Raw genomic sequence first — 24,762 nt, 5'->3', positions numbered from 1 at the left:
TTTTGTATAAACCAATGAGCATCGAGTTGATGACTTACGCTGACAGCCATTGGCTGGTTTGAAATGGACCGGTCTTTTTAAACGTTAACCTCTCAGCCCGACGGTTGCGTTTTAATACAGTGATACTGAGGAATAGATCAACACGGTGAGTTCTTCGGATCGTTTCTGAGAATAAATAAGTTATCTTAATATAGTTTTGGGATATTCTTACCAGTTTGACGCTTGCTCCAATGGCCCGGTTACAATTAGGCGGTACTTTGAGTTGAATTTTTTGAATATTGGGGACATGTTACGTTTTGGGGTATTTTGCTAGCATGTTTTGGTAACCGGGGGAGGGGAGAGAAGCTGACATGTAAAGTTGTTTATCGTTATTTATTAACTCGGTCTAATAATTTTCCATTAAGGCTGACGAAGCGCTATTGAATTGAACTGTTTTAGAGTAGCTGTTGGAGAGACGTGATTATGGCCGACACAACAGACTCTGGGGAGACTTCTGGGCGCTACGACTTTGACGCCCCGTCTCATGTTGTGGACTTCAAGGAGCTTTTAGATGCAGAAACCGACGACCATTGGTTTGGTAAGTGTCTACGAAACTCCTGAATCCAGCATCGATTCTAATTTAGCTCTCTGTTTACGTTTGGAAACCCTGTTGCTTTGTTTCTATAATTTGCCACTTCCTGTTTCAGCTGAAATGGGTGGTGGAGATGCTAAACATTTTAAATCCAACTTCTTTAAATTGGATAAAACTTTCCTATGCAGAGGGAGGGTTTTCAGAAACGTGATGCCGTCTGCATTGTCTTGAACATTCAAACACGTTTCCTAGATAAGTGGACGGATTCAAAGGAGACAATTTAAAACTCTAAACATTCTAACTCTAATATTGTACAAGATCCATAATCTGTCAGCAGAGTGGTGTGTATATATACAAAAGCTGTTAATTTTGGATACATGTGGTGTTGCTGCTGCTTCAGTGTTGTGGTGGCTTTAGGGCAGATTCGGGGGAGGGGGTTTCGTTGGGCCTGGCTAATTTTTCTTCCAAGCAACCACACTACCTTTTTAAGTGACTCCTTCTGTAAGGAGTCACTTGTTTCTGTTCAGGAGAACTTGATGGAAAGAAAAAATACAATTTAGGTTGTGTGTCTTGTCGGAAAAAAAAACTGACCTTAAAGCATATTAACTAATTTTCCTGAGGAACATGTGTGATTTAACTTTATTTTTATTTTTTCAGTGGTCCTAATCCTCCTCCATATCTTGCAGAGATGACTTGTTCCTATTTTCGTATAATTGTTCTTGCTGATAATGATTAACAATGGATAATTTTGTCGACTATTCTGTTGATTAGTCAGCTAAAAAATTGCTACATTCTGTAGATTTTATTTAAAAATTTAAGATTATTTATGTTTGCAAGCACTTGTATCAGTGCAAACTTTTCTATTGAGGTATGATGATTTTTAGAATTAAGTAGATTGTATTGTTTTTATGTTATGTTATATGTAACAGACCTCTTGTAAATTAGACAATGAGTCTCAAGAGATTTTTCTGAATAAATGGAGGATTAATTTACAAAATGTCAATAAAATGCAAATTAACAACTCAATTCCCTTTTCTGAATAAGAAAATATGCATTTTATTTCCTGCATTCCTCCAGCATGTACTTGATCATTCGTAGCAAAGGATGCATCTACAGCTAAATGCATAAGTAATCTATTTCTGTGCAACATCAAATGCAGTGTTGGACTGAGGTTGTGATTATGTATATAACTGATAACTGGACAGCACAAGATGGGAGTAAAACTGCCACACAAGGAGTCCTGGGTAGAAACTATTTACAGTGGTTTTTTATTTTCTGCATTAAATACTAAATGTCTTTTGGCTTAATTACTGTTGAGTATGTTCTTTCAGAAAACGGTTGTATTTTAGAGTTTGTATTTTCTAGTTAACTAATTGATTTCTAAATTAGTTGATGATTTTCATCATTTATGTTTAATCTGATTAATTGTTGGAGCCCCAATTTCTCTAGTCATAGCAGAATCCTCCCCACTAAAAAGTGAGGTGAAGTAAAAGCTGTGGCTAATTCTTGTCTTTATGCAAGAGGGGGTTTTTGTGTGTGTGTGTGTGAGGGAGGTTTTACAAATCTTAACTCCACTTCACTGTAACACTCTTTGGACTGTCTTGAACAGACACACGTGCTGACGGACCAGGTCCTCAACTTCTCACCCCTGCAAGACCAGACCAGCAGTTCATGGAGGCTGATCGTTCTGGAGCTTATGGGGATAAAATTGAGAAAGATGTGGAATCTGGTCAGTGCTTCTGTACGCTTGTCAACAAGATTAGAATTGTATCAGTAGGAATAAAAGATCTCTAAAGGCTGAATGGAAACGTATGAGTGATCGCTTTGTTTCAGGTCAAAGCCAAGCTAAATGTGTCTCGTCAAACATGGTCGGCTCCAAGGAGACCCAAAAATCAGGCCAGGCGAAGAGAGAGCCTGTCAAAGAACGCAGGTACAGTTTGTTCAGGAATTTTTAGTAAAGGATTATTGTGTGTTGTGTTTGTGTTACATATAGCGTTAAAGATCGAAACTGTGACCTGCATTATATTTCAGGATTTCAAAACGTAAAGAGATGAGCTGCAGTTCAGCTGCTCCTCCTTTAAAGAAACCAAAAGGGTAAGAAAACACCTGAAATGATTACATTTTCCTAAAAAGAAAATCTCAAATGACCAACAAACCTTTATTTTTATTTTTCGGAGTAAGTTTTATTCTTAGTTTCTTTGACTCTTTCATGTATTCTTGAGAAATCCTTTTATCTCCATTGGAACCACTCAGCTGTGCAAAATGTCTGGATGAACCTAGTGCTGCCTTCCAGACATGGCTCCTCCTCTGATCTGCAGTTTCTAAGATTGAGCCTCACAGAGCAACCCTCACACTCAGCTCTTCTAGACTAGTGGCAGCAATTAACAAACACCTGATGGAACGTTGTATCTGCTGCATTACACAAACTACAAGCTGTCCATTTAAATAACAGGCTGAATATACAACAGTCAGGAACGTTTACTTTGTCCACACAGGCTGAGCAGCTCTGAGGAGCTGGAGTTGGAACGCATCAGGAGCCTGCAGAGGGAAGTCGCTCTGCATCGCAGGAAAAACGAGGCCAGCTACAAAGCTGCTCTGGCTGGCAGTGAGTAAAGACGACTCTGCTGCAACGGACAACAAGTGTTTGAGAAATTTCAACAGCCTCTCTTTTCAGATCCTCCACCAAAGAAGATGTTGACGTCTGTAACTGTGCCTAAAGACTTCCGCTTCAACACAGACTCCCGCATTAAAGCACCTGCCTCATCAAATGCCTCGCAGAAGGAGGTGGATTTCATCAGTCAGCTACGACAGCCCTCCTCCCCTGTGAGTGACCCCTCCCACACACACACACACACATCAATGCATACACATCTGATTGCTTCAGAACATTGTCCTGTTCTGAAGCAGGACATCCAAGTTATCAGAAGTCCGAGGGCAGAAGTGCAGACCAGTTGGCTTATCACCTGAGATTGTTCTTTGATTGAAGTCATTAATCAGATGTATTGGGGCTACAAGCTCACAACACACTTCAACTGATTTGTTAATGTTCGTTTTTAAAGGCCAAGGCGAGGAAAGGAGCCACGGTGCCCAAACCGTTCAACCTGTCAGCAGGCCACAAAAACTGTAAGGAGGGGCCTGGTGTCTATGTTTCAATGGCTCAGCAGATAGAGCAGTTCCAGAAGAGGACCCCCACCCGCTACCACCTGCGCAGCCGCAGGACTCAAGAGAGAGGTGAAGCAACTTCAGTGGTGTGTCTGTAGTCTGACGCTTGGAGCTGAGATGTTCTTGATGCTTTCATGTTAGTTGGAAACCTGCTCCTCACTTACTGTGCTCCAATATTGTTGGAGATGGAACCTGTTTCCATGCCAATGGCTGGAGCCATCATCTAAAAAGTCATTAGTGGTTCACATCTTAAGCTTAGGATCTTTTTAAAAGGAAATGAATGATGGTTCAGACAGAGTTGACCTGGGTGATGAGACTGGATATAAAATGTATATATATTTTTTGTTTAAAGTCAGATTTAAGATTTTTCATGCTTACAAATGGCAGAAAATGTCTTCAGAAAGCAACTTTTATTCCAATCATTCCTTCTGTGAGTTGACCCGAGTTCAATGGATGGATGTTTTGGGAAACCTTGACCTTTTCTATTGAGAGATGTTAAAATATTCTCGTGAACTCTACCTTGTGTCAAGTTTTGGGTGTGGTTACACCCCAATGCTGGTCAAGGTAGAGCCAGCGCCAATCTCCAGGGATCACTGGATGTGAGGTGGGGTACGCCCTGGAAAGATTAGCAGTCCATCACAGGGTGACATGCAGAACTAACGATACACTTACACCTGAGGGGCAATTTAGAACCACCAGATGACCTAACCCTTTCACTGGGAGGAATCCTATGCATTCTTTGGGAGAGCATGGCAACCCTATAGAGAGAAACCACAAGCTAGGATTTGAACTCAGAACTGTTTTGCTGCAAGCCAGCAGTTCAAAACAAAATACTAATGGAAACACTAATCCTAGACTCATTGATTTATTGTCCAGTCCCATTTCCATCAATCTAGCAATATAAATGACAATAGACATGCGATCAGTATCAATGGATAATAAATCGGGTAGAATATTCAATAATATTGAACTCTGAACCAGAACCTCACGGTATTTTGGCATGTAGGCAGAGGAAAGGTGTTAACTGCTCAACTTCTCACAACCACCTTAGCAAGGTGGGTGGCATCACTCACTATTTGGTTACCTAGCAACAATATGTTGAGTAACTTGTACAGCAGCATTTTCAGAACATTTTAACAGTGTGCCTCATAACTGCTTCAAAATAATAAAAAAAACATTGTGGTGTGAAAGAAGATGAGAACAGGCGCTTGAGAGGAAACTGTTAAAACAGGAAAGGTCACATCATCAGTTTGGCAGTAATTCGGATACGCAAAACCAAAAACGAATTGTCGGCTGACATGAAACCCTTGTACTGCCATTCATTTTTCCACCATGTCAACCAACTCTAGATGGAAATATTGTCATTTCTTGGGTTTTGAGTCTTTCCTGGACTTGTCTCAGGGCCGTCTCCGCTGAAGGGTCAGCACCTGCACCTCACCCAGCCTCACTCCCCCCAGCTGATGACCCGACAGAGAAGCCGCCAACCTTCTGTGAAGAGCAGTGCAGAGCTGGAGGCAGAAGAGCTGGAGAAACTTCAGAAGTAAGAACCCGTCTCTAAAGAGCTCATCATTAGAGCTGGAAGTTCTGCAAGGCGTTAAATTCCTCTCACAATGTCGTGTGTTCAGGTTTAAAATCAAAGCCCTGGAGCTGAACAAGAAGATTTTGGAAGGCCCCGAGGAGCTGAGGAAGCCAGCGGTGAAGGAGCCCACAGTACCTGAAGGATTTGAGCTGGAGATAGAGAAACGACTTCAGGAGAGACAGATGAACAAGAAGTCGCAGGATGGGGAGAAGCCTCACAGTTTCAAAGCAAACCCCCTGCCCAAGAAGGTCCTGGATGGTGTCGTGGTGAGTCCCTCCAGAGGATTCATCTGGAACAGTCTTGTCTTCAGAACTTCAAACCATTATAAGCGTCTATAAAGCAGACATTCTCCTGTGGGCAGGGCTTACCTGAGAAGAAGGTAATGTATCCGACTGTACCAGAGTCTCCAGCATTTGCCCTGAAGAAGAGGGTTCGTATGGAGCGCAAGGTTGAGGAGGTAAGGAAGGACTCTCCCTTTTCTGGGTCTCCTGTTACTCTGTCGCTTCAGTTTGATGACCTTGTTGTTGTGTTCAGGTAAAGCCACCCTCACCGGTCAAAGCCGTCTCCGTCCCCCACTTTGGGGTTCCATTCCAGCCGCAGCTCCCCGAGAGCCACCAGGTGGAGGTGTGTCCCTTCTCATTTGAGCAGAGGGACAAGGAGAGACAGGCTCTTAAGGAGAAGAGGCTGGCAGAGTTGCAAAACGAAGAGGTGGGGTTTCATTAATCCAGAACTGGAAATGTCACCCTTCAGAGTCCATACAGCTCATGGTGTGTCTGCGCTGCTTCCAGGTGCCCCACTTCAAGGCCCAGCCACTGCCAGACTTCAACGCAGTGGTCCTCCCTGAGAAGAAGAAGCTGGAGCCCACCAAGCCCGAACCCTTCAGGCTCCACATCGACGAGCGAGGAGCAGGCAGACACAGGCAGTGGGAGCAGATGGTAGGCTTGGCCGCCTATGGCTGACTGTGCCTGAGACTCGTGGCAGAGTCTCCTAGCCGACTGACTTGTCCTGTGTCCTGCAGGTGAAGGAGGAGCAGAAGCAGCAGGAGGAGGCGGCTACGTTCAAAGCCAGGCCCAACACAGTCACTTACAAAGAACCGTTTCGACCCAAGAAGGAGAACCGGACGTTAGTGGGTAAGACTGCAAACCAGCCTGTAGTGAAATGATGCTACTAGGGCTTGTAGTTCAACTACAACAGCTGCTGACTTGGCATTACTTAACTGACTACAAGAGGTCCTATTGCTAAGCTAATTCTGGGCACCTCCTGAGAAAACATTGATTCTTCCACAGTGGTGGAGCCCTTCCAGTTGGCCACAGAGCGCAGAGCCCAAGAGTGGCAGGAGTACGAGCGTCTGATTGGTGAAAAAGAGGTGCTGAGGGCGCGCATGGAGGCTGAGCAGAGGCTGGAGGAAGAGCAGAGAGAGAGGGAGGAGATTGCCAGACTGCGACAAGAACAGGTGAGCTTCTGTCTAGGTGACATATTTTGTTGATTCAAACTGGGAATTTTTTTTTTAAATTATTTTTAAATAAGACTTTCACAAACATTTGCAAACTGGGTTCCAGTTCATTCACTGTCATTGATTCTGTTCTACTTAAGAACAGAAACTGGAGTTAACACAAGTGCGCACATCAAAAATGCAATATGTTGATCCCCCACTAGGAGAGATCTCTGTCATGCTTCAAATTGATCTGGTTCTAACCGTAGGAATCATTGAAGATTAAATCTGCCTTTGAACCACTTTACCATGTGACGTTTCCTCCTGCCTTCAGGTCCACAAAGCTCAGCCCATCAGACACTATAAATCTGTCGCCGTGAAGAAGAGTGACGTTCCCCTCACAGTCCCAGAATCGCCAAACTTCTCCAAACGCTTCCGGTAACAAGCAGCAAGATCCCTTTTTACAGCAACATTCTCAACAAATGTGTTTTCAGTTTTTAACTGTTGCAATGAGGCGACTGAAAACCGCTTTTGTTTATAGTTCTACTTGATCTCAGCTTCAGCTGGTGATTAATTTTTCTCTCATATCTTGACTTTCTAGTGAGTTTCTTGGTAAATTTTTTTTCTTTTTTTTTAGGTTTTTGAAGGGTGGGCATAAACTTCCACATGTAGTACATTCCTGTAATAAAACTTTTATTTGAAATCCTAGCCTGCGTCACTGACTCCAGAACACAAAACTGGCAAAAAATGATCTGGTGTTCCATCTCAACATTCTTGTGTGGCTTCTCACAATTATGCAAATGACTATGCATTAAACACGTGACTATAATTCAGCCTTTACTCTTCTCAGGCTCAAAACAAACAGTGCTGAGTTCAATTTGGCGTCAAAACATGTTGCTGTCCAGCAACAAACCTGTAACAGCCATACAGCTCACATCTGTTTGTGGTACAAAATTCAGAATCTGGTCCCAGGTCAAGAAGCCTAATAAATAAATCAAGTACTCTTCATGTTTTGCAAATTTCCCTAATATAAGATGCTTGATTAGTTCAACAGCTTATTAATCAGTCATCAGTTGAACTTGTGTGCTTGAAGCAGGGAAAGATTAAAACAAAGTGTGCCTTCATGACTGAAGTTGGGAAATGCTACTCTATGCTACATATTACTTAAAATGCAAGAAAGCTGAATTAAATGCGGCTTGAATTTAGCAGTCTGACAACTGAAGGGTAAAAACTGAGTCTGGTGCTCTGGATGCTCCTCTGCCCTTTCCCTGAGGGAAGGGGTTGGAAGAGGATGGGTGGAGTCCTATAAAGTGGAGAAGGAAAAAGGTGCACTAGCCACAACCATGAGAGGATGGTCTAGCAAAGAATTTGCACAAGAACTAAGGGGAGCTTCACAAGGAAAAGCCTGAGGCTGCAGTATGAACATTAAGAGCCTCTACGCCTAAACGATTTGTATTTTATTTGGGAAATTGGAGTCTGAAAGAAGAGTAGAGAGAATTGACGTTGCTTGAAGTTTCCATAACCAGTGATGGTTTGGGCTGTCATCTCCTGGTTCTGGTTCTCTCATTCAGTCGGTTTTTCCCCACAGACTGTCTCTAACAGGTCAATGCCATAGTTGCACTAACTCAGTATAGTCTTTCTTTTTTATGAAAACATTGTGTGTGTGTGTACTTTAAAAACTTACAAGAAATAAAGTCTAGGAATATTTCACTTTGTGCAGTGAACCTATACAAATGTCCCTTTGTGAAATAAGTGAAAATGCTTGTATTTTTTTTTGTTAAAAATAAATTTAAAAAATAAAAAGCTTTAGGTGTTCTGTCATTCCTGGAGTAGTTTTGTATGTCCTACAAAGGTTCACATTGTTTTTGCTGAGGTTTACTGGAGCATTCCAGGGCCAAATGCATTGGTAACCCTGAGCAAACTGATGAGTTGAAAACAAAAAAAACTAGAATTCCTTCAGAACAGGGTGAGGCTTTGTCATCATGGAAAACCTCTGATTTAATAAGGCAGAATTACTTTTTCCACATCACCAGGTTTGTTTTGGAAAGCTTTTATTCCCCTCACTACATGTACTAATGTTGGCATAAATGACACCAGTATGAATATTTGACTCTATCTTTTAAGGTTGATGCTTTTAAGAGGAAAGTGAGCAGCCTGAAATGCATGTTGGTTGGCTTCCCTGCTTTATTGTAGTTTTCTTCAAATGTCTCCCATAAAACACATTCAACCTTTTAATGAGACACAAAGTGTTACAGATCATTTCCATACTGCAGCTCTGACTCCAAACATCTGCAAGGAGGCAGGTAGTCCAGCTGTTTCACATCTAACATATAAAAAAATAAATAAACTTACTTTGGAGTATTTCAGTAAAACAGCTAGGATACAGAAAAAGGCACTGGTGATTTAAGCAGCTGCAGTTTAAAGCAAAGCTCAACATCAAACTAAATGCATCTAAAAAAAAAATAAGCAAGAAGGGTTTTCTCCTGAGAGAATCTGATTGTGATCCATAAACCCAGACATACTTCACCTCCTGCTGTGAGCTATTGTTGCTATCAAGATCAACATCAGAGAGGATGATCAGTTACTTGAAAGGAGAACAAAATTATTCGTTAAATCCACTCCAAGCTGGAGCCTCGGTGGTCCCTGGAGAATCGATGATAAATCTTCAGTTTAAAATTGGATATCTGCTTCGATCTAATCACTGATTGTAAACTCCTGCATTACAGCGGCCTACAACTCCCAGGATGCACGTGGACTGGTAACATTTGTTCCATTTACTTTTACAACTTTGAGGAAGAACTGGGAATGACATCATTTTATGGGTTGCAGTATAAAGTCAGAACATGTAATACTATTATCATTATATTACTCGAATATGGTCATGAAATATCCATCATTGCAATTATTTCTGGGACAATGTGTTGTCCAGGAAATTTGTTATTGCAACAGGCCTATATGCAATACTGCAGTTGACCACAAGGGACAGCCTCTTGTCTCAAAATACGTAACACTTTATTTGAAGGGGGGTGAATAAGACTGACACTTTCATAAACATGACATAACACATGTCATGAACATGAATAAGCCTTCATGAATATTTATGACTGTTGTCATAAAGCGTCATTCAGTAAATTATGACACTTTTAATACAAAGTTGACATTATTCAAAATGTCTTTGTTATGACAACTTGACATTAACCAGGAAATCATTACTGTTTAAACTTTACCTTTAATAACATAAAGTTACCTGATTTTTAAAGTGCAATCAGTAATACTTTTATAACAAATTTATATCAGTAATGATTTCTTGGTTAATGTCAAGTTGTCATAACAAAGACATTTTGAATAATGTCAACTTTGTATTAAAAGTGTCATAATTTACCAAATGACGCTTTATGACAACAGTCATAAATATTCATGAAGGCTTATTCATGTTCATAACAGGTGTTATGTCATGTTTATCACAGTGTCATGTCAGTCTTATTCACCCCCCTTAAAATAAAGTGTTACCCAAAATACTGAAGAATAATTTTGCATTTGACAAACGTCCTTTACTTATCCCCAAAAATCCAGTTAAAGTTGCAATTTTTATATATAAAAAAAGTGCTTTTTATACATCTGCCAAAACTGTTGCTATGCTATGATATGAGACTGAAAAATCCTCCCTGTGGTCCTACTGCCATCTGCAGAAAAACAGCCAGTCGGTCAGAAACAACCAATCAGAGTCAGGAGGATGGTTTCGGCGAGTGGTTCACACTCCTTTCCTGTTTTGTTCTGGGACTCTAACTGGGACACAGATCAGGTGAAATGTCATTCTCAACTCCCACTTCCAAACTAACATGATTTTACCCCACTGGTGAATCAATGAGACATGAGAACCTGTCTCGAGGCTGACTGGATCCAGGTGCAGACTGGGAAAACTGCTTCAAATAAGGCACGATTTGTTGAGAAATCTTTAGATCCCATCTTCTTTACGTTCCCACTAAGTTATGTTTTCACATGTCAGAATTAAAACTTCCCCAGCTCAGTTAGTAAATGATGACGAACTAAAGCTTACAGTTAACATGGAGGGAGTATCGGTGATTGAACTAATTAGAAATGTTTCGGAGACAAAGATAAAAAACGAAGTCAGATTATTTTGGGTGTCACAGTGTCCCATTCAATCTGGAATATGCGGTGGTGAAGTTCAGGGGTCCACAAAGGACACTGCAATGTAGCGGACCCCCGCTGTGGTGGGCAGGCCTTCGTGGTAGTGAGTGAGGCGGCCGGGGTGCATGAGGGCCCAGCCTTTCCGGGGGGCCTGGATGGAGCAGTCGTATCGGAGGAAGCGGCATCCACCACCCTGCATCCATAAAACAACACTTTACAGCTTTCACTCTAAACACATCTCAAACACATCTCGACTGAAGGTCGACTCATCTTTGAATTCAAGCAAAAACAACAAACAAAAAAAAACACAACACAGTCTCTAAAGATACAAAAAAAATATCTCAAAAAGCTTTGGCCTCATGTCAGCAACACGTTTCAAGAGGAAAACCGGGTTTCCATTAGGCCACTGATGGGCGTCATCATTAAGAAATTAAATGTTTCTGACTGGAGTTTGGCAAAAAAAAAAAAAACGATTCAGTTTTTGAATAATATTTCTTTCCAGTTTGAAAGAAACACCTTTAAAGCTGAAGTTGAGATTTAAAGCCAAAATGACATTTTCTATTGCATCTGAAGGATGCAGAAAGCCGTCAAAGCAGCTCCACACCTTTTTTAAGATGAAAATAATTTATCAATCTGGAAAGACGTCAAAGTTTAAAAGCCAATATAATCAGTCACTTACATGTGATTTCATCCTTTTATCTCGTTGTCAGGAGCTAAGACTACTGTACCTCCTAACTGTATTCATCACGTGTGAGAACGCTCCAGACGTTTACTGGAGCGTAAACGTCCAGCTTTCACTGTCGGTCAGCTTTGTTGCTCCAAAATCTGTGAGGTGCAGAGCAGAGGGGCCGCTGTCTGCTTACCTGGTAGTCAATGCCGACTTGGTTGAGTGCAATGTTTATAGTGAATGTGGAGGCGTCATGATGCGGCCGCAGATACGGCTGCTCGTCTGGCTTGTATCTAACTATGAAGGCCAAGTCAAACTGAGCCTGCAAACACACAGACACGCAGCAGACATAAAAACCTCAAACAAAACTAAGAACTGGAACCTCATTGACTCAATCACTTTAGTTTCCGTTACTTTATTGTAGCACTGCAATGTAATGTTTGTAATCACAGACATAACTGTGTTGATGTTGAATTGACTTGTTGCTGAAATTTATTATAAATATAACAGCCAATAAACTTGCCTTACGTTGCTTTAAGGCAGATGCAGAAGATCTCCATGAATTTGTTTAATTTGAAAGCTAGTCTGTAGTTTGGTCACAGGGTGGCGCTATAGGACAGTGCAAAGTGCAAAATCCCAGCCTGTGTCCTGTACTCTTTTAAAGCTGTCTTCAATATTAGCACGTGAAACTATTAACTAGTTTCACTAACTAGTTATTAGTTAGCAAATGCAGAATTATGCTGTGGCAGCGGATCATTTAGGGTTCAGAGGTCTCACCTTGGTGTAGTACCCGGGGAACATTTTCTCTGTTATGGGTGCAACAAACTCCAGCAAGAACTTTTGCCATTCCTTTTCATAGTTGACCTGGTTCATGTGGATGTCGATGGTGGGGACGTTCTCATAGCCCCCCTGGATTCTGGTATCCTGGGAAACAAACCAATCCAAATGTATCACTGAGGGACGGCAGAGAAAACACTCATGACACAAGCAGCTACGTCCGCTCTGAGCCTCACTGATCCCTCGCAAGGTGAGGGATGGACACGTCCATGCAACAGCTTACCATGTTTCCCCCTCCTGACCACTTGCCAAAGTGTTCCATTTCTTCAACGAGATGGTCGCAGGCCACATCATTGAACAATGGGAACCAGTAAACGTCTGGACACGGCTAGAGAGAACACAGAACCGATCAACCCCAGGTTAGAGAGTCATTTCAGTTTGGTGGGTTCTCTCTGGAATCTGGCTTCATGCTGCTTCTCACATTTTCAATCAGTTTGTCCTTAATCATGCGGGTGTAATTCTCATGGATGTAACGTTCCTGCCAGTCCTGAAACACACACAGACCACACTCGCATCAGTTCAACACTATCCATCCGTCCATCTATCAATCCGTCCGTCCGTCCTTACCAGAGGATTTTCAAAGATCTGCCACAGATCATTGTGAAGATGTTCTGTCTTGTACTTCTCTGTCGACAGAATGCGGCCAAATGTGTGTAAGTTGTTTACGTACATGAAGACACCCTGGCAAAAGGACAAGACAGAGTCGCAGGTTTAAGGCTACGGAGAAACTTTTCATAATAATGTTTAACAAAACCTCTGAATCAGTCTCATTGTGAATCTCTGCTGTCCTGAAGACCTTGCTGCGAACGTTGTGGCAGAAAGCCATGTCAGGGTCTAAGCTCTCCGAGGTAAACAGCTGGTAGTCCTTCAGCTCTGCCTGCAGCAGGCTCGCCTTCACCAAGTAGACGCTGGAAATGTACGGCACATTCCACAAACCCCTGCAAAAGAATTTCAAAGCAAACATGAGGATCCGACATCAGGAAGAGACTGTGACAGAACGCTGCAGATTCTAAAGGAACAAGGCTTTTACAAAAGGCTTTTTAGTATTATTGTCCCTCTTCACTGATTCTAGAATCGTTGCAACATGTTGGAATAGCTTTTTGTATAATATGATTTTTTTTTAGTTTATTTGGACAATTATTCCTCTGGTTTTGGATTCTGTGCCGCTGGAAGAATTTGTGCTCTTGTATTTTTACGGTTATGTTTTTACAAGTAGTTGCAGCTGGTTAGCTTCTCAAAAAATAAAATATTTTCAATTGAACTGGAATGTTTTTTTAATTCTTCAGTAAAAACTGTCCGTTTCCTGGTCTGATCCAGAAACAGGTTCTGTTTCGTCTGGATCTACAGCTGGCTTCAACTTTGACCTTCTCTCTCATCACGACTTTTCCCTCCAACATAGCTGGTTTTTTTTTATCACCACTTTAGAACTTTCCAGTGGTTGGACCGATCTAAGTAAACATAATTTCCTATCAAATTATTGATCATCAGTCTACCCGGTAACATAGCATTCAAGTCCTTGGGGGACACCAGCAGACTCACACTCTCCGCCCTTGGACGATGTCCACGTAGTCCTCAGAACGGGCATAGTAGCCGTCCACGCTGAGCGCCCCCCAGAAGTTGCTCCACAGTCGGCCCACTCTAGTTATCATGGGCGCCACGATGGGCCTGGGGCACCGGGGGACAAGCAGTAAATAAACCATTACAGTTTGTGCAACAGAAATCAAATCTGATCTTTAATTTTATTTTTATTTTTTTTATGTACTTACAGGTTTTGCTTAATCAAGATTTTCAATGTGTTCTCGTTCTTCAGGACCACCTCAATGTCCAAGTTGAAGAAATAATCACACTCCTTGTCTTTCCGGCACATGTCACTGCAAGACAAAGCAGAGGTGCTAGGGTTGTTAACCCTTTACAGGTTTTTAACTTTTCAACCACAATGAAGTTTTCTGCACCATCATCTGTAAAATGGAGTAAACAGCTCAGGCAAAGCCAGGGCCCCGGAACAGCCGGCATCAGAGCTGCTCAGATTTATTGAGACCACAGATCTAACAGGTTGGTTCAGGGGTGTCCAAACGTTTTGTCGTGAGTATTTGCAGGCCACATATTTGTTAAACTTTTCTTGTAACCCCTCAACAATAAACTGAGGATTTGCTCTCTTTTTTCCAAGAATTGAGTATTTTAAATCAACAAGTAGATTTTTTTGTAGCAAGGGTTGTGTAAATCAGTGTAGATCCAAAGCTCACTGCACCTTTGCCTCATTAGATGTCGAGTTTGAATTCATCTGGCCTCAAACTGAAAAACTATTCAGTAATTGAAGAAAAGATCCAAAGAGGTAAAAACTTTTTTTTATTTTTTTTGATCAGGTTGTGTGTATAAAGCTGCTTAATACTCTTCAAACTATAACATGTGTGACAAAATTTAAACGGGGCCTGTTGGAACCCAGCGTTCTGATGCTAAATGTTAGCATCAATGCTAATCTTAGCTAAACTTTACTAAATAGCATGTGGAGAATCACAAGCATGATGACTAACATGGACTTACTCCATTCAGTATGTTAAAATTAGTGTGTAAGCTAAAATTTTCCAAAATGCTCATTTTTATCATAAATGATGTCAGTAGCATGTGGGGTATCACTAGCATGTTCTCTTGCATTGACTTCCTCCATTTAGTATTATAGCTAATACATAAATAATAGCTAAAATGCTCATTCTGGAGAAAAGGCTAATGCCTACTGGGGGGCAGTAAAATGCTAATATTTTTGCAGCAGTATGGGACTCATCCTTTCTTGTTTTTATTTTCACTCCTTGTTGAATGAAAGTAACTTTTAGACTAATCCAATTTGCATGTTAGCAAATTGGATTAGTGGGGCTTCTCTATCGACACAGGATCACCTTTCTATGCTGCCGTAGTGGTTGCCATGACACTGGAAGTCATGAAAAAAATATTTTGAGCATAAACTGAAACTCACAAGGCCATGTCACGAGCATCTGCTCCGTCCATCTCCTCCTCGGGCCGGATGGATTTTACATCCAGATACAGACTCCCGTGATTCTGCAGGAAGGAGCTGACCTGCTGCTCATGATGAGGCTCCTGCAAGAACAAAAGATTTAATGAGTTTCTTATGTCCATCTGTTCTCTGTAGACAAAGCAGGACAGACAGGATCGTTCATGTTCGCAATGTGGCAGCTTTAGAACTGCTGGATGTGGATTTACACCAGGACTACTGCAATTTTTTCTTCCTGATAAATACAGTATTGACACACAAAAATAATAATGTTCTGATTCTCTTCACAGTGGTTCCTTCCACAGAAACACTTTCATGACTGAGAGAGCGTTAGAAATAAAAAAGAGAAACAATGACCCGTGGAGCTACTGTTTCAGTTCAGTCTGGCAACCAAGCCAAAAAAACTCTACGGTCGCCTTTAACCCAAACTTCAGAACCCTTCACTACTGAAACATGCTTACCTGTAAGAGTCTTAGTCCTCAGTGAACCAGCTGGTCTACAGGCTGTTGGTCTTTAGGTTTCCTTTTTACAGTAGTTATAATCACCAAAACTATTTCTACTTGATAAATGCCGCAATAGCAAGAGAAACAAAATGTCTGAAATTTATTTATTAGTCTTCAAAATCGTAAGTTTTCTAACTGAACATAAACAAGGAATGTATGGCCTGATTTAACTTCAGACAGTGAGGAAAAAGTTGGATCTGCCTAGGATGTGACTCTAAATCCAGGCCTCCACAGGATAATAATACATTGACCATTTTATGCTATTTTGTTCTCAACGCATTCCACTATGTAATAAATAAAGATTTGCAACTGAAATATTTTCATTCAATGTGATCTAGGATGTGTTATTTTTTGAGAAGTGCACATCAGGGGTCACCTGGTTGGAAATGAAGAGCTTGAGTCTGTTCTTCGGGTACTGGAGCTTCAGGAGACGTTCGAAGAAGACGGACACAAATGGCGTTGGCTGCTGAATGAAGATCCCGATCACCACCAGAGGGTACTCACTTTCCTGTAGAAAACAACAACGGACTTCGTCCGACTACTGTTTTGCGCAGACTTAAATGTATTTCATGGAAAACCTGGTTGGAAAAGCCGTGGCTGGTCGAGAAGTGAGCTGACCTTCAGGGATGAGAGTGAGCGCAGGTTCTCGAGGCAAGCGGTGCAACCGGTCTCAAACGTCCACGAATTGGGGACGTAGTTACCCAGGTAGTTCATCTGGAGCTGGAAAACAAACGTGTTCCTGTAGGTCATCACAGCACACGAAGGAGTCCACTTTTCTCAACCCGATACAGATGTCTGTTCAGTGTCAGAAAAACAGCCCTGTCTCTTTTTTTTAAAACAGAAATAAATGTACTTAATTACAAATTTATTTGATAACTCTGCACCAGCACAGCACAGTTAAATACACCGATAGCCTCACAAGCTAGATCAACATGTAAAAACAAATACAACTTTAATTTGTCCAGTCGGTGCAACTCGGAGCCGATGTAATTTAAACAACAAAGGAGCTGAAGCTGACAAAAGCAGTAAGTTGATCAAACACGTAAAAAATGAAACGCAACAAACTTTTTGTCAAATGGTTCAGAAAGTGCAATTAGTAATTCTAAATATACTGTAAAATAAATAGCTCAGAGCATTGAATTTGCTTTGTGCTGAAAAGATTTGCCCATATGGATCGGGCAAACCCATCTGGAATGTTTTTTGTTTTTTTTCCAATACCAGAACCAATGCATGTATTAATATTGAATCTGTGCATCTCTAGTCACAACTTTAAAAAATATTTTACAGGTTAAACCTTTTCTGCCAACAGAATGCTGCCCAAGTACTCGATGTAGCTGCTTTGTAGCTCACAGTCGTGGTGAAACATTAGCAGCTTTTCATTCCTTTTCTCTGTCTGCAGTACCTTAGTTGGTCCGTTCCCATGGAGGATGACGGGCAGGGTGTCATATTGGACATTTCTGGCCCGAACTCGACCGTCTTCAAACTTCAGCACCACCTCATCTGGAAGCACAAACATAAATAGAACTGACCAGGCACAACATTATGACCGACCTGCAGCTCTGTACAGCTGAACCCACATGAAGTTCTTCATGTTTGAGCTCATTTGTTGGATCCGAACAAGCTCACAGGGCGTGGTATGTTTACAGCACATTTAAAGGCAGCAACAGCTAACCAACATGATAAACTACCATAAAACTCTGAAATACAGACATGTTAAAATAACTCAAATAAACTCAGGCAATACAGATATGTTCAGGCAATATGTATGTATTTCTTCTAAACAGAGATTTAAGGTGTTGAGGTGTTAAGATCTAGAAAAAATATATTTAGCTTTACTTCCTCTGATGTACAAAACTGTTAGCTGGAAAACTAATACGTTTCACTAAAGGTAAAAACACAAATAGTTAGAGTAGCAAATATAACAGGGTGGGCTTTCCGGCCCACTGAAGTGTCAGAGTGATGTGTGGCCACTAAGTTAAACGGTGAAAATCTGGTTGAGGTGTTAAAACACTCACCAAGAGCTCCATGAAGGTTCTGGAACAACCTGCACTTGGTGTCCAGGGTGATGTTTAAGGCCTTCTGAAAATACATTTAGAAACAGCCGAGTGAGTTAAAATTACTAGTTGATTGTTTACATTTTCAGCTCATTCGTGTTTGCATGTAAATATTTATTCGTGTGTTCTTGTCCTGCACGGTTGAAGTGTGGCTGAAAAGGGAAAAGTTGTGCCACCGGAAGCTTTTTAACATGAAACACGTGCAGGACATGAGGAGTCTCATTAGTTGTGGCTGAGTGCTTTGATTAAAGGGGCTTGTTTGTGTAATTGCAGTGACACATGTCTTACCCTTCTAGGTGGATCTATGTAAACCTTAGTGAAGAAGAGCTGGTCGCTGTCGCTGTCTGCTCCCGTCCAGTTAGCGACCATCTCTCTGATGTTGGGAATGTAGCCCATGAAACCTGGGAACCAAATAAAGTCAACAAAACACCGCCTGACTTCAGTCACAACTCCATGGAGGTGTGGGTGCGTGTGTGTCGGTTCCACGTCGGCGGTACTAATGAGGGCTTCCAGGCACAGATTTACAGGCTCCATAGTCAGCAATTCACCAGCCTGTAAAATCTATGAACAGCCACGTCAGCAGCTTCTGTGCACACAAAGCACCACTCGGAGACAGAAAGATTAAGTCGAGAACGCCGAACTGAATATTTCAAAGAGAGCGACGAACGACAACAACAGGTGATGGTTTTCTACAGCAGCAGACGGCAACAGAAGTTGAACATTTTTCAACGTTCTCGTGTTGCACCATTAGCCCGAGTGTGCACATCAAACTTTCATAAATTATGCTGCTCACTTGGCTGCAGGAGGACAAGTGACTGCTGCCTCATCGCACACGGTCCGTGTGATGTTATTGTTATAGGGACATTTCTAAATGAATGTTTCAGTCAAAATGACTTCCTTTATGCAGGAAAATTAAATCCTTGAAAACTGATAATCTTCAGACATGTTTGGTTTGAGACAATAAAACATTTTCTTAAACATTTTTTGAAAGCGTGCTGGTTTTTGATATGGGCCATATGGGCAGTTCTCCAGGGCAGCATAAGAACGTGGTGGGGCGTCCGAGAATTAGAAAATAAAACGTATCTTATCTGTCAGTTGTCCCCTGCACAAGTTTGCTGCTACTTGTATGTGTGTGAAGTGGAGTAAGTTTCCCTTAGTCGCTGTTGAGTGATGGGAAGTTACATCACCTGCTTTCAGATAATTTCTTACTGGTTGGAGTGTGGCGAGTGTGCACGACTCCGTGCATATTTATATTTCAAGCTTACAAAGTTAGGCATGGTGATTAAATGTGATTAATCACAGAACCAAAGTGTGATTAATCTGATTATCTGATCGATTGACAGCACTACTTAATTTGTTACATGTAATCAAATTAAGTTTGTCAAACTTAATCTTTTTACATTTGTTTAGCATGACGACTTAATAGACTTAATACATACTGAGATAAACTGTTGTCATTTTTCAGTGTAGCAGATAACACAGTCTGAGAAATTAATCCATGTTTAGCTGATTTAAAGAATTAAATGTTATTTTGTCCACCTATCGTAGCTGTAAGCAAGAGACACGTGATCGGCCCTGGGCGACCCACCTCCTGAACCCAGAAACCTGTTGCCCTCCCTGACATGGGGGTACTTGTCCTCCAGATGTCTGTCTGGCCAGATGAGGCTCTCCGAGGAGAACACCACCTTGTGTTTGGCCTGCTGGAACTTCCTGAGAAGCTCTTTAGGACCCGAGGCGAAAACCACGTCGTAGCTGTGCCAACAAGGGAGAGAAAAAAGGAAACATTCACAGCTCGAATCTGGCTCCGCTGTGTGAAAAAGAAAAAAGGCTGAGAAAAGCGCTATAAATGTGAGGAGTTAAGGTGCCAGTGGTTTTCATTCAAAAACGCTGGTTTTTGAATGGATTTTGCTTTTTTTTTCCCCTATTGCTGTCTCAGAGACGTAGTTTACGCGTACGAATCACATTTTCAGTCAATGTTTCTTTTAAAAGGATAGTTTGGGATTTCCAGCGTTTTGACCACATCTGAATGCGGTCAAATGAACCTATTAACTATAAGACACTTTGGCTATAACACACTGTCAAAACGTACAGAAAATGATAACCATCGCAATAAAACTAAACACTGCAAATTTTACATGTCCAGGACTCTTTCAACCTCTGACTCCTTTCTGTTTTCCTTCAAAGCAGCCAGATGGTTTACAACTGTAATTAAGCTTTCTAAATGTCTTTAGCTGGACTTTTCCTGAAGCTGACCATCTTCAGAGAAAGGTTTTTCTCATTTTTATCGCCCTCCACTTAGATCTATGAAACATTCTGCTGTAAAAGCAAAAGGGAAATAATAGACCAACCAGCAGGGAGGTGGATGCAGGTTAAATGTGAGCGTCAGTCCCACCTGTCGATAAAGAGGATGACCTGGTCCTCGGACTTCATCTCCGCCACAGCAGCTTTCAACAAGCGAACCTTCTGACCTCCTCCTGGAGCCGACATGTAATCACCTCCACTCCACTTCTCGCCTTGGCCGAGCACCTGGGAAAACAACACAAAATAGTTACAATTAGGGTTTTCTTTTTTTTTTACCTAAAGAAATAGATTAGCTGTGTCTTACTTTTACAGTGTAGTTGAAGTGCTTAGCCGACCTCAGGAAACGCCTGAAGCCATCTGTCTCTTTGGTTGCAACAGTCAAAACTAAAAGTTTATCTGGAAGAAAAAATTGTGAGATGGAAGAGTGGTCAAACGGTTTGCTTCATCCACTACAACATATATATTTTCGGTTCTAGAAAAAAAGTGTACATAAACATATAAACGTGTTTGTTTCAACTTTGAAATGTTGCTTGGTTGTAAATTATAGGTTTTCCTTCACAGAGTAACTGGCCTGCTCACAACAGACAAAATAAGAAAGTGTTGAGCGAAATGACGCTGGGCACAAGAGTCATTTAGCTCTGGTTTTCTTTGGCAGAGAACCAGAGGAAAACACAAACCAAACTTACAGAAAAGAAGCAATTAAGTCTTGAACTGTTTTTATGTCAGCACAAAAAAAAATACAAAAATGTCTATTTAATGGTTCATTATTTAATTGTTGTAGCAATGGTTCTAAATAGTTAGTTGGAAACCTTTAAATTGTATCACATTAAATTGAGCAGTAGACTTAAGAATCCATGAAAGACTTGCCAAATCTTCTGACAATGCCAGACAAATCATTCTGCTATTGACGTTTATCTCCCTGAGTGAACTGTGTGTAACCCAGTGGAACAGTAGACGAAGTCCTGCGTATCAGCAGGAGATTGAGGACCAACTGTCTTGTAACCCCGCTGTCACGGTTCAAATTTCAGAACTGCTTCCTAAATTTGGGATTATTTTTCCCGATACGCATGTCTTCCAGTGCATACTGATCCACATAGATATCACTTCCTGTGTGATTAAGTGTATAAAGCATGTAGTCTTTGTTTTCCAGAGCTGTGTACTCTGGGCTGTAAGAAGGTGTGTGTGTAAACTACTTTGGTGGAAATAATAAACTTGCAGAAACAATTTGTCTCTCCACTGTTTTCTTTGGTTTAGGACTCATGTTAAAAATCCTACAAAAGCATGTGCCACCATCAACTGAAGATTCGTAATGCTAACAAACAATATGAGCCATTTAGCCTCAATTGTTAGCAAACTAAAAAAAAGCAACAGTTGTTAGGAGCTGTCTCAAAGGCCACAACAATCAGTAAAACACAACATTTATAGGAGTTTTGAAAGATGAAAATAAAAAGATAAAGTTAAAATCAAAGCATGGTTTAGACCATGCATACAGCATGCATGTGCATGGTTTAGACCTGTATGCACAGACCATGCTGTGCATGCAGCATGGTCTGAACCATGCTGCTTTTAGATGTGTTCCTTGTCCAACAGTTCTCCAGTCCTGCTAATAACTATGTTACTCATGTGTGCTAAAATAGAGACACATCTAAACATTGCAGGACATCGACTACAACTCCTCTAAAAACTCTCAGAACTGTATATTTTACTCAAATAAACTGAATTTAAAACATTTACAAATGTAACAGAAAATGTTGACCAATCTATTTTTAAAAGTATTTTTATTCTTTTATCACTTGCTTCTAAATAAAAAAATATATATGTTTGTCTGGATAAAGATAACAGGTGTTGCACTGACATAGCAGGAGCACTTAAGAAGCGCATTTAACAAGAATGTTTAACTGTAACATCTGAACTTTGTATAAAGTCAGTTCTCTCTGAAACTGATTCAGTTAGCTGAGAACTATTTCTCATGGTCTCTTTGTTTCTTTAGCATCACTTCTACATAGTTCAAGTTTTGATAATAAACGACCATAATTCTATTAGACGTTGTGAATGTTTGATGATGTAGAGAAGGAGCTGCGGGAGCCGGAGGCTATGTTTAACCAGAGCCCTCGGTCCTCTGCGGAATCCCGTCCACGTCAGCGACATGGAAGAGCTTCTCATGGTGCCGAAGTTAGCCTCTGCAGGACCATTTCTGTTAGGGAGCCTCAACTTCACAGAACTATTCATAGTTTAAAATACTGGAAACTAAACTGGATTAGTAAATATTTTACAGCTGCGTTTTGGAAAAAAATAAAATAAAATAAAACAACTTCCTCCATTCTATTATAATCAATTCTGGGTTTGGCAAGTAGGCTCCTGTCTTCAGCAAGACACTATACAATGTGGTCTTTATCCGCAAAACATTGCAACTCTCGTTTTTTTTAAAACAAATAAATTATTCACAAATATCTGATTTTGCAGTCAATGTAAACTAGGTCAAGTTTAAACCTGTGAAGGTTGACTCACTAAAATCAGTTAAATAGTTCTTTATTACGTGTGAATCGGAAGTTAACTTCAGGACTGATTCTGAGCTGAAAGAAAATATATATTTATCACAAACTACACTATAAACAGATTGAAAAGCTTTTATTAAAGTCCCCAGATAAAGTAGGTTAGCATGAATAGTGATAATAATTTGGAATGAGGAAGTCCCAAAACTGAAAACCGTAACGACTAAAACAGATTTTTCTAACTGAGCTGACATTACTGCGTTGTCGTGTTTTAACAGCAGCGAATCTGCTGGAACGTTCTCTAAACGAACCGATATAACCTCAACTACCAGAACACAGAGCGAGTTTAACTTCACCCGGAGCCACAGAGCCTGATGAGGAGAACCAGACACCGCGCTGATAGACTGAGAGTAGCCGCAGTCTGAGCGACATAACCCGGTGGGAATGTGAGCGGGGGCTCCGGCGGAATGCTCCACTTACCCTCCGGGATACGCTGATCTTCACAGTTCACCAGCGAGGAAAGTGCACATAAACACATCCATGAAAGGATGGGAAAACATAAGCGTTTCATGTTAACCAGAGTTTACAAAAATATGTAGCAGAATCCCAAAGTGTGCGAGGGTTTCCTGTGTGCTGCCTCGTCCCGGACCGAGAGCCTCACTGACTGTACACCCTACTGGGCTGCCTGGACGCTTCTACCACCCCCGTGTGCCTCTTCCCACCATTCCACTCTTCTTGTCTTTGCAACCAACGGTCCCTTCACATCCGTGAAAAAATATTATAAAACGTTCAAAGTCTTGTTGTTGTGGCGTTTTTGAAATGGACACTTCTAGGTCATGGTGTAAATGAACCACCCTCCATGAGTGGGTGGGATAAAAACTTTTGGGAATGGAGGACATTATCCTCTTGTCTGGAGGACATGATTCCTTGCACGTAGACTTCCCCTCATACGACACTTTCCTAAAGGCTGAGTGAACGCCTCATTGTTTTAATACTGCGCTGAGGCAGAGTTTGCAGGGAAAATTGGTCTTGAATTACAATAAAACGACCTAATTTACCCATTGACTACTTTTTCAGCACTTTTGCTCATTCACCTTGATGCCATGACCACCACTTCTTCACAAAAGGTTCAAAATATCAGATTAGACAAGTGAAGGACTACACAGTCAGGTACATGTAAACACAATTTCAAGGGATTTTAGAGATTACAACTGTTGTGGCCAAAACAAAAATAAGTAGAGTCACACTTACAAAATAATCGTCATTGGGATGGTCCAATACCTCAAAGTCACTGCTTCTACACAGCCATAACATCAGAAATGATCCAAGCAAAAGTAGGTTGACCTCTCCACAACAATAAAAGGTCACAGGTACAAGACAGAAGCTCTTCATAAATGCCAGTTCATCTAATATTTTACAGATTATCACAACTTTAAAGAATGGATCAAAAATGGATGAAGCTGTTTGCTTTTATTAAACTACAACTTATACTTTTTTCACTTGAAATGTAACAAAATCCTGAAGTTTTGAAACTAGCTCTCCGCCATCTTCATTTGTTTTCTCTGCCATAAAACATCACAAATGATATAAATACACAAAAATACATAATGGTAAGATAATTTCCAATTCCTCCTCAGCTTTTACTAGAGGTCAACAGAGTGCCCACCCTGCCTACTAAATACTGTACCAGTATTTTGGTAAAGCAACTATGAATGTGGCAACCCACCAAAGCTAAAACCGTGCTCCTGAAACAATGCTAATCACGCAACTTCATTCTACAAAAGCTAGTAAAGGGCACCACCTAAAGAGGTAGTGCCAAGCAGCCCAACAGGGAATTCTCTTTATACTTGATGATTACCAGAGCAGACAAAAACACACACTGTATCCTCTAAACAACCATGTATCAAGAACTTTTTGTTAATAATAACTGGATAATTTGACCAACCAAACTCAGTTGGACTACGTCATCTAGTTAGTAAGCACTGTGGTGGAAAATTTCCTTTGAATATTA

The 24,762-nt window shown here is 41.0% G+C and overlaps 2 protein-coding genes across 4 annotated transcripts; one reads left to right on the top strand and one right to left on the bottom strand.

Annotated features, from left to right (window-relative positions):
* The first annotated feature begins 49 nt into the window (after positions 1-49).
* tpx2 (TPX2 microtubule nucleation factor) lies at positions 50-7,447 on the top strand. Of its 3 annotated transcripts, none has more exons than XM_015001565.2 (17): positions 50-145; positions 439-577; positions 2,181-2,300; positions 2,405-2,501; positions 2,603-2,665; positions 3,067-3,176; positions 3,246-3,394; positions 3,631-3,802; positions 5,135-5,273; positions 5,359-5,578; positions 5,674-5,769; positions 5,847-6,020; positions 6,101-6,247; positions 6,331-6,442; positions 6,599-6,765; positions 7,079-7,182; positions 7,382-7,447. In XM_015001565.2, the coding sequence occupies exons 2-17, from the start codon at positions 463-465 to the stop codon at positions 7,443-7,445; spliced, it is 2,049 nt and encodes a 682-aa protein (XP_014857051.2). In that variant the 5' UTR covers positions 50-145; positions 439-462; the 3' UTR covers positions 7,446-7,447. The 3 variants fall into 3 exon arrangements, with proteins under 3 accessions (XP_014857051.2, XP_087863099.1, XP_014857052.2); XM_015001566.2 differs by having other exon boundaries at positions 65-145; positions 444-577; XM_088006973.1 differs by having other exon boundaries at positions 7,079-7,447.
* Positions 7,448-8,910: 1,463 nt separating this feature from the next.
* On the bottom strand, positions 8,911-23,663 carry plod1a (procollagen-lysine, 2-oxoglutarate 5-dioxygenase 1a). The gene is made up of 19 exons (XM_015001564.2): positions 23,232-23,663; positions 20,564-20,655; positions 20,351-20,484; positions 19,547-19,710; positions 18,247-18,359; positions 17,920-17,983; positions 17,307-17,404; positions 16,523-16,624; positions 16,281-16,412; positions 15,366-15,487; positions 14,164-14,268; positions 13,937-14,062; positions 13,194-13,335; positions 12,965-13,078; positions 12,819-12,884; positions 12,621-12,725; positions 12,338-12,484; positions 11,757-11,882; positions 8,911-11,086 (listed from the first exon to the last, which is right to left on the bottom strand). Exons 1-19 carry the CDS (start codon positions 23,320-23,322, stop codon positions 10,931-10,933), a joined length of 2,199 nt encoding a protein of 732 aa, XP_014857050.2. The 5' UTR covers positions 23,323-23,663; the 3' UTR covers positions 8,911-10,930.
* Between the last annotated feature and the right edge of the window lie 1,099 nt (positions 23,664-24,762).

The sequence above is a fragment of the Poecilia mexicana genome, unplaced genomic scaffold (assembly GCF_051168715.1).
Source record: "Poecilia mexicana isolate PSO_F unplaced genomic scaffold, ASM5116871v1 scaffold_7, whole genome shotgun sequence".
Classification (NCBI taxonomy): domain Eukaryota; kingdom Metazoa; phylum Chordata; class Actinopteri; order Cyprinodontiformes; family Poeciliidae; genus Poecilia; species Poecilia mexicana.
Note: the sequence above shows the minus strand (reverse complement) of the source record. Positions and strands in the feature narration are given on the sequence as shown.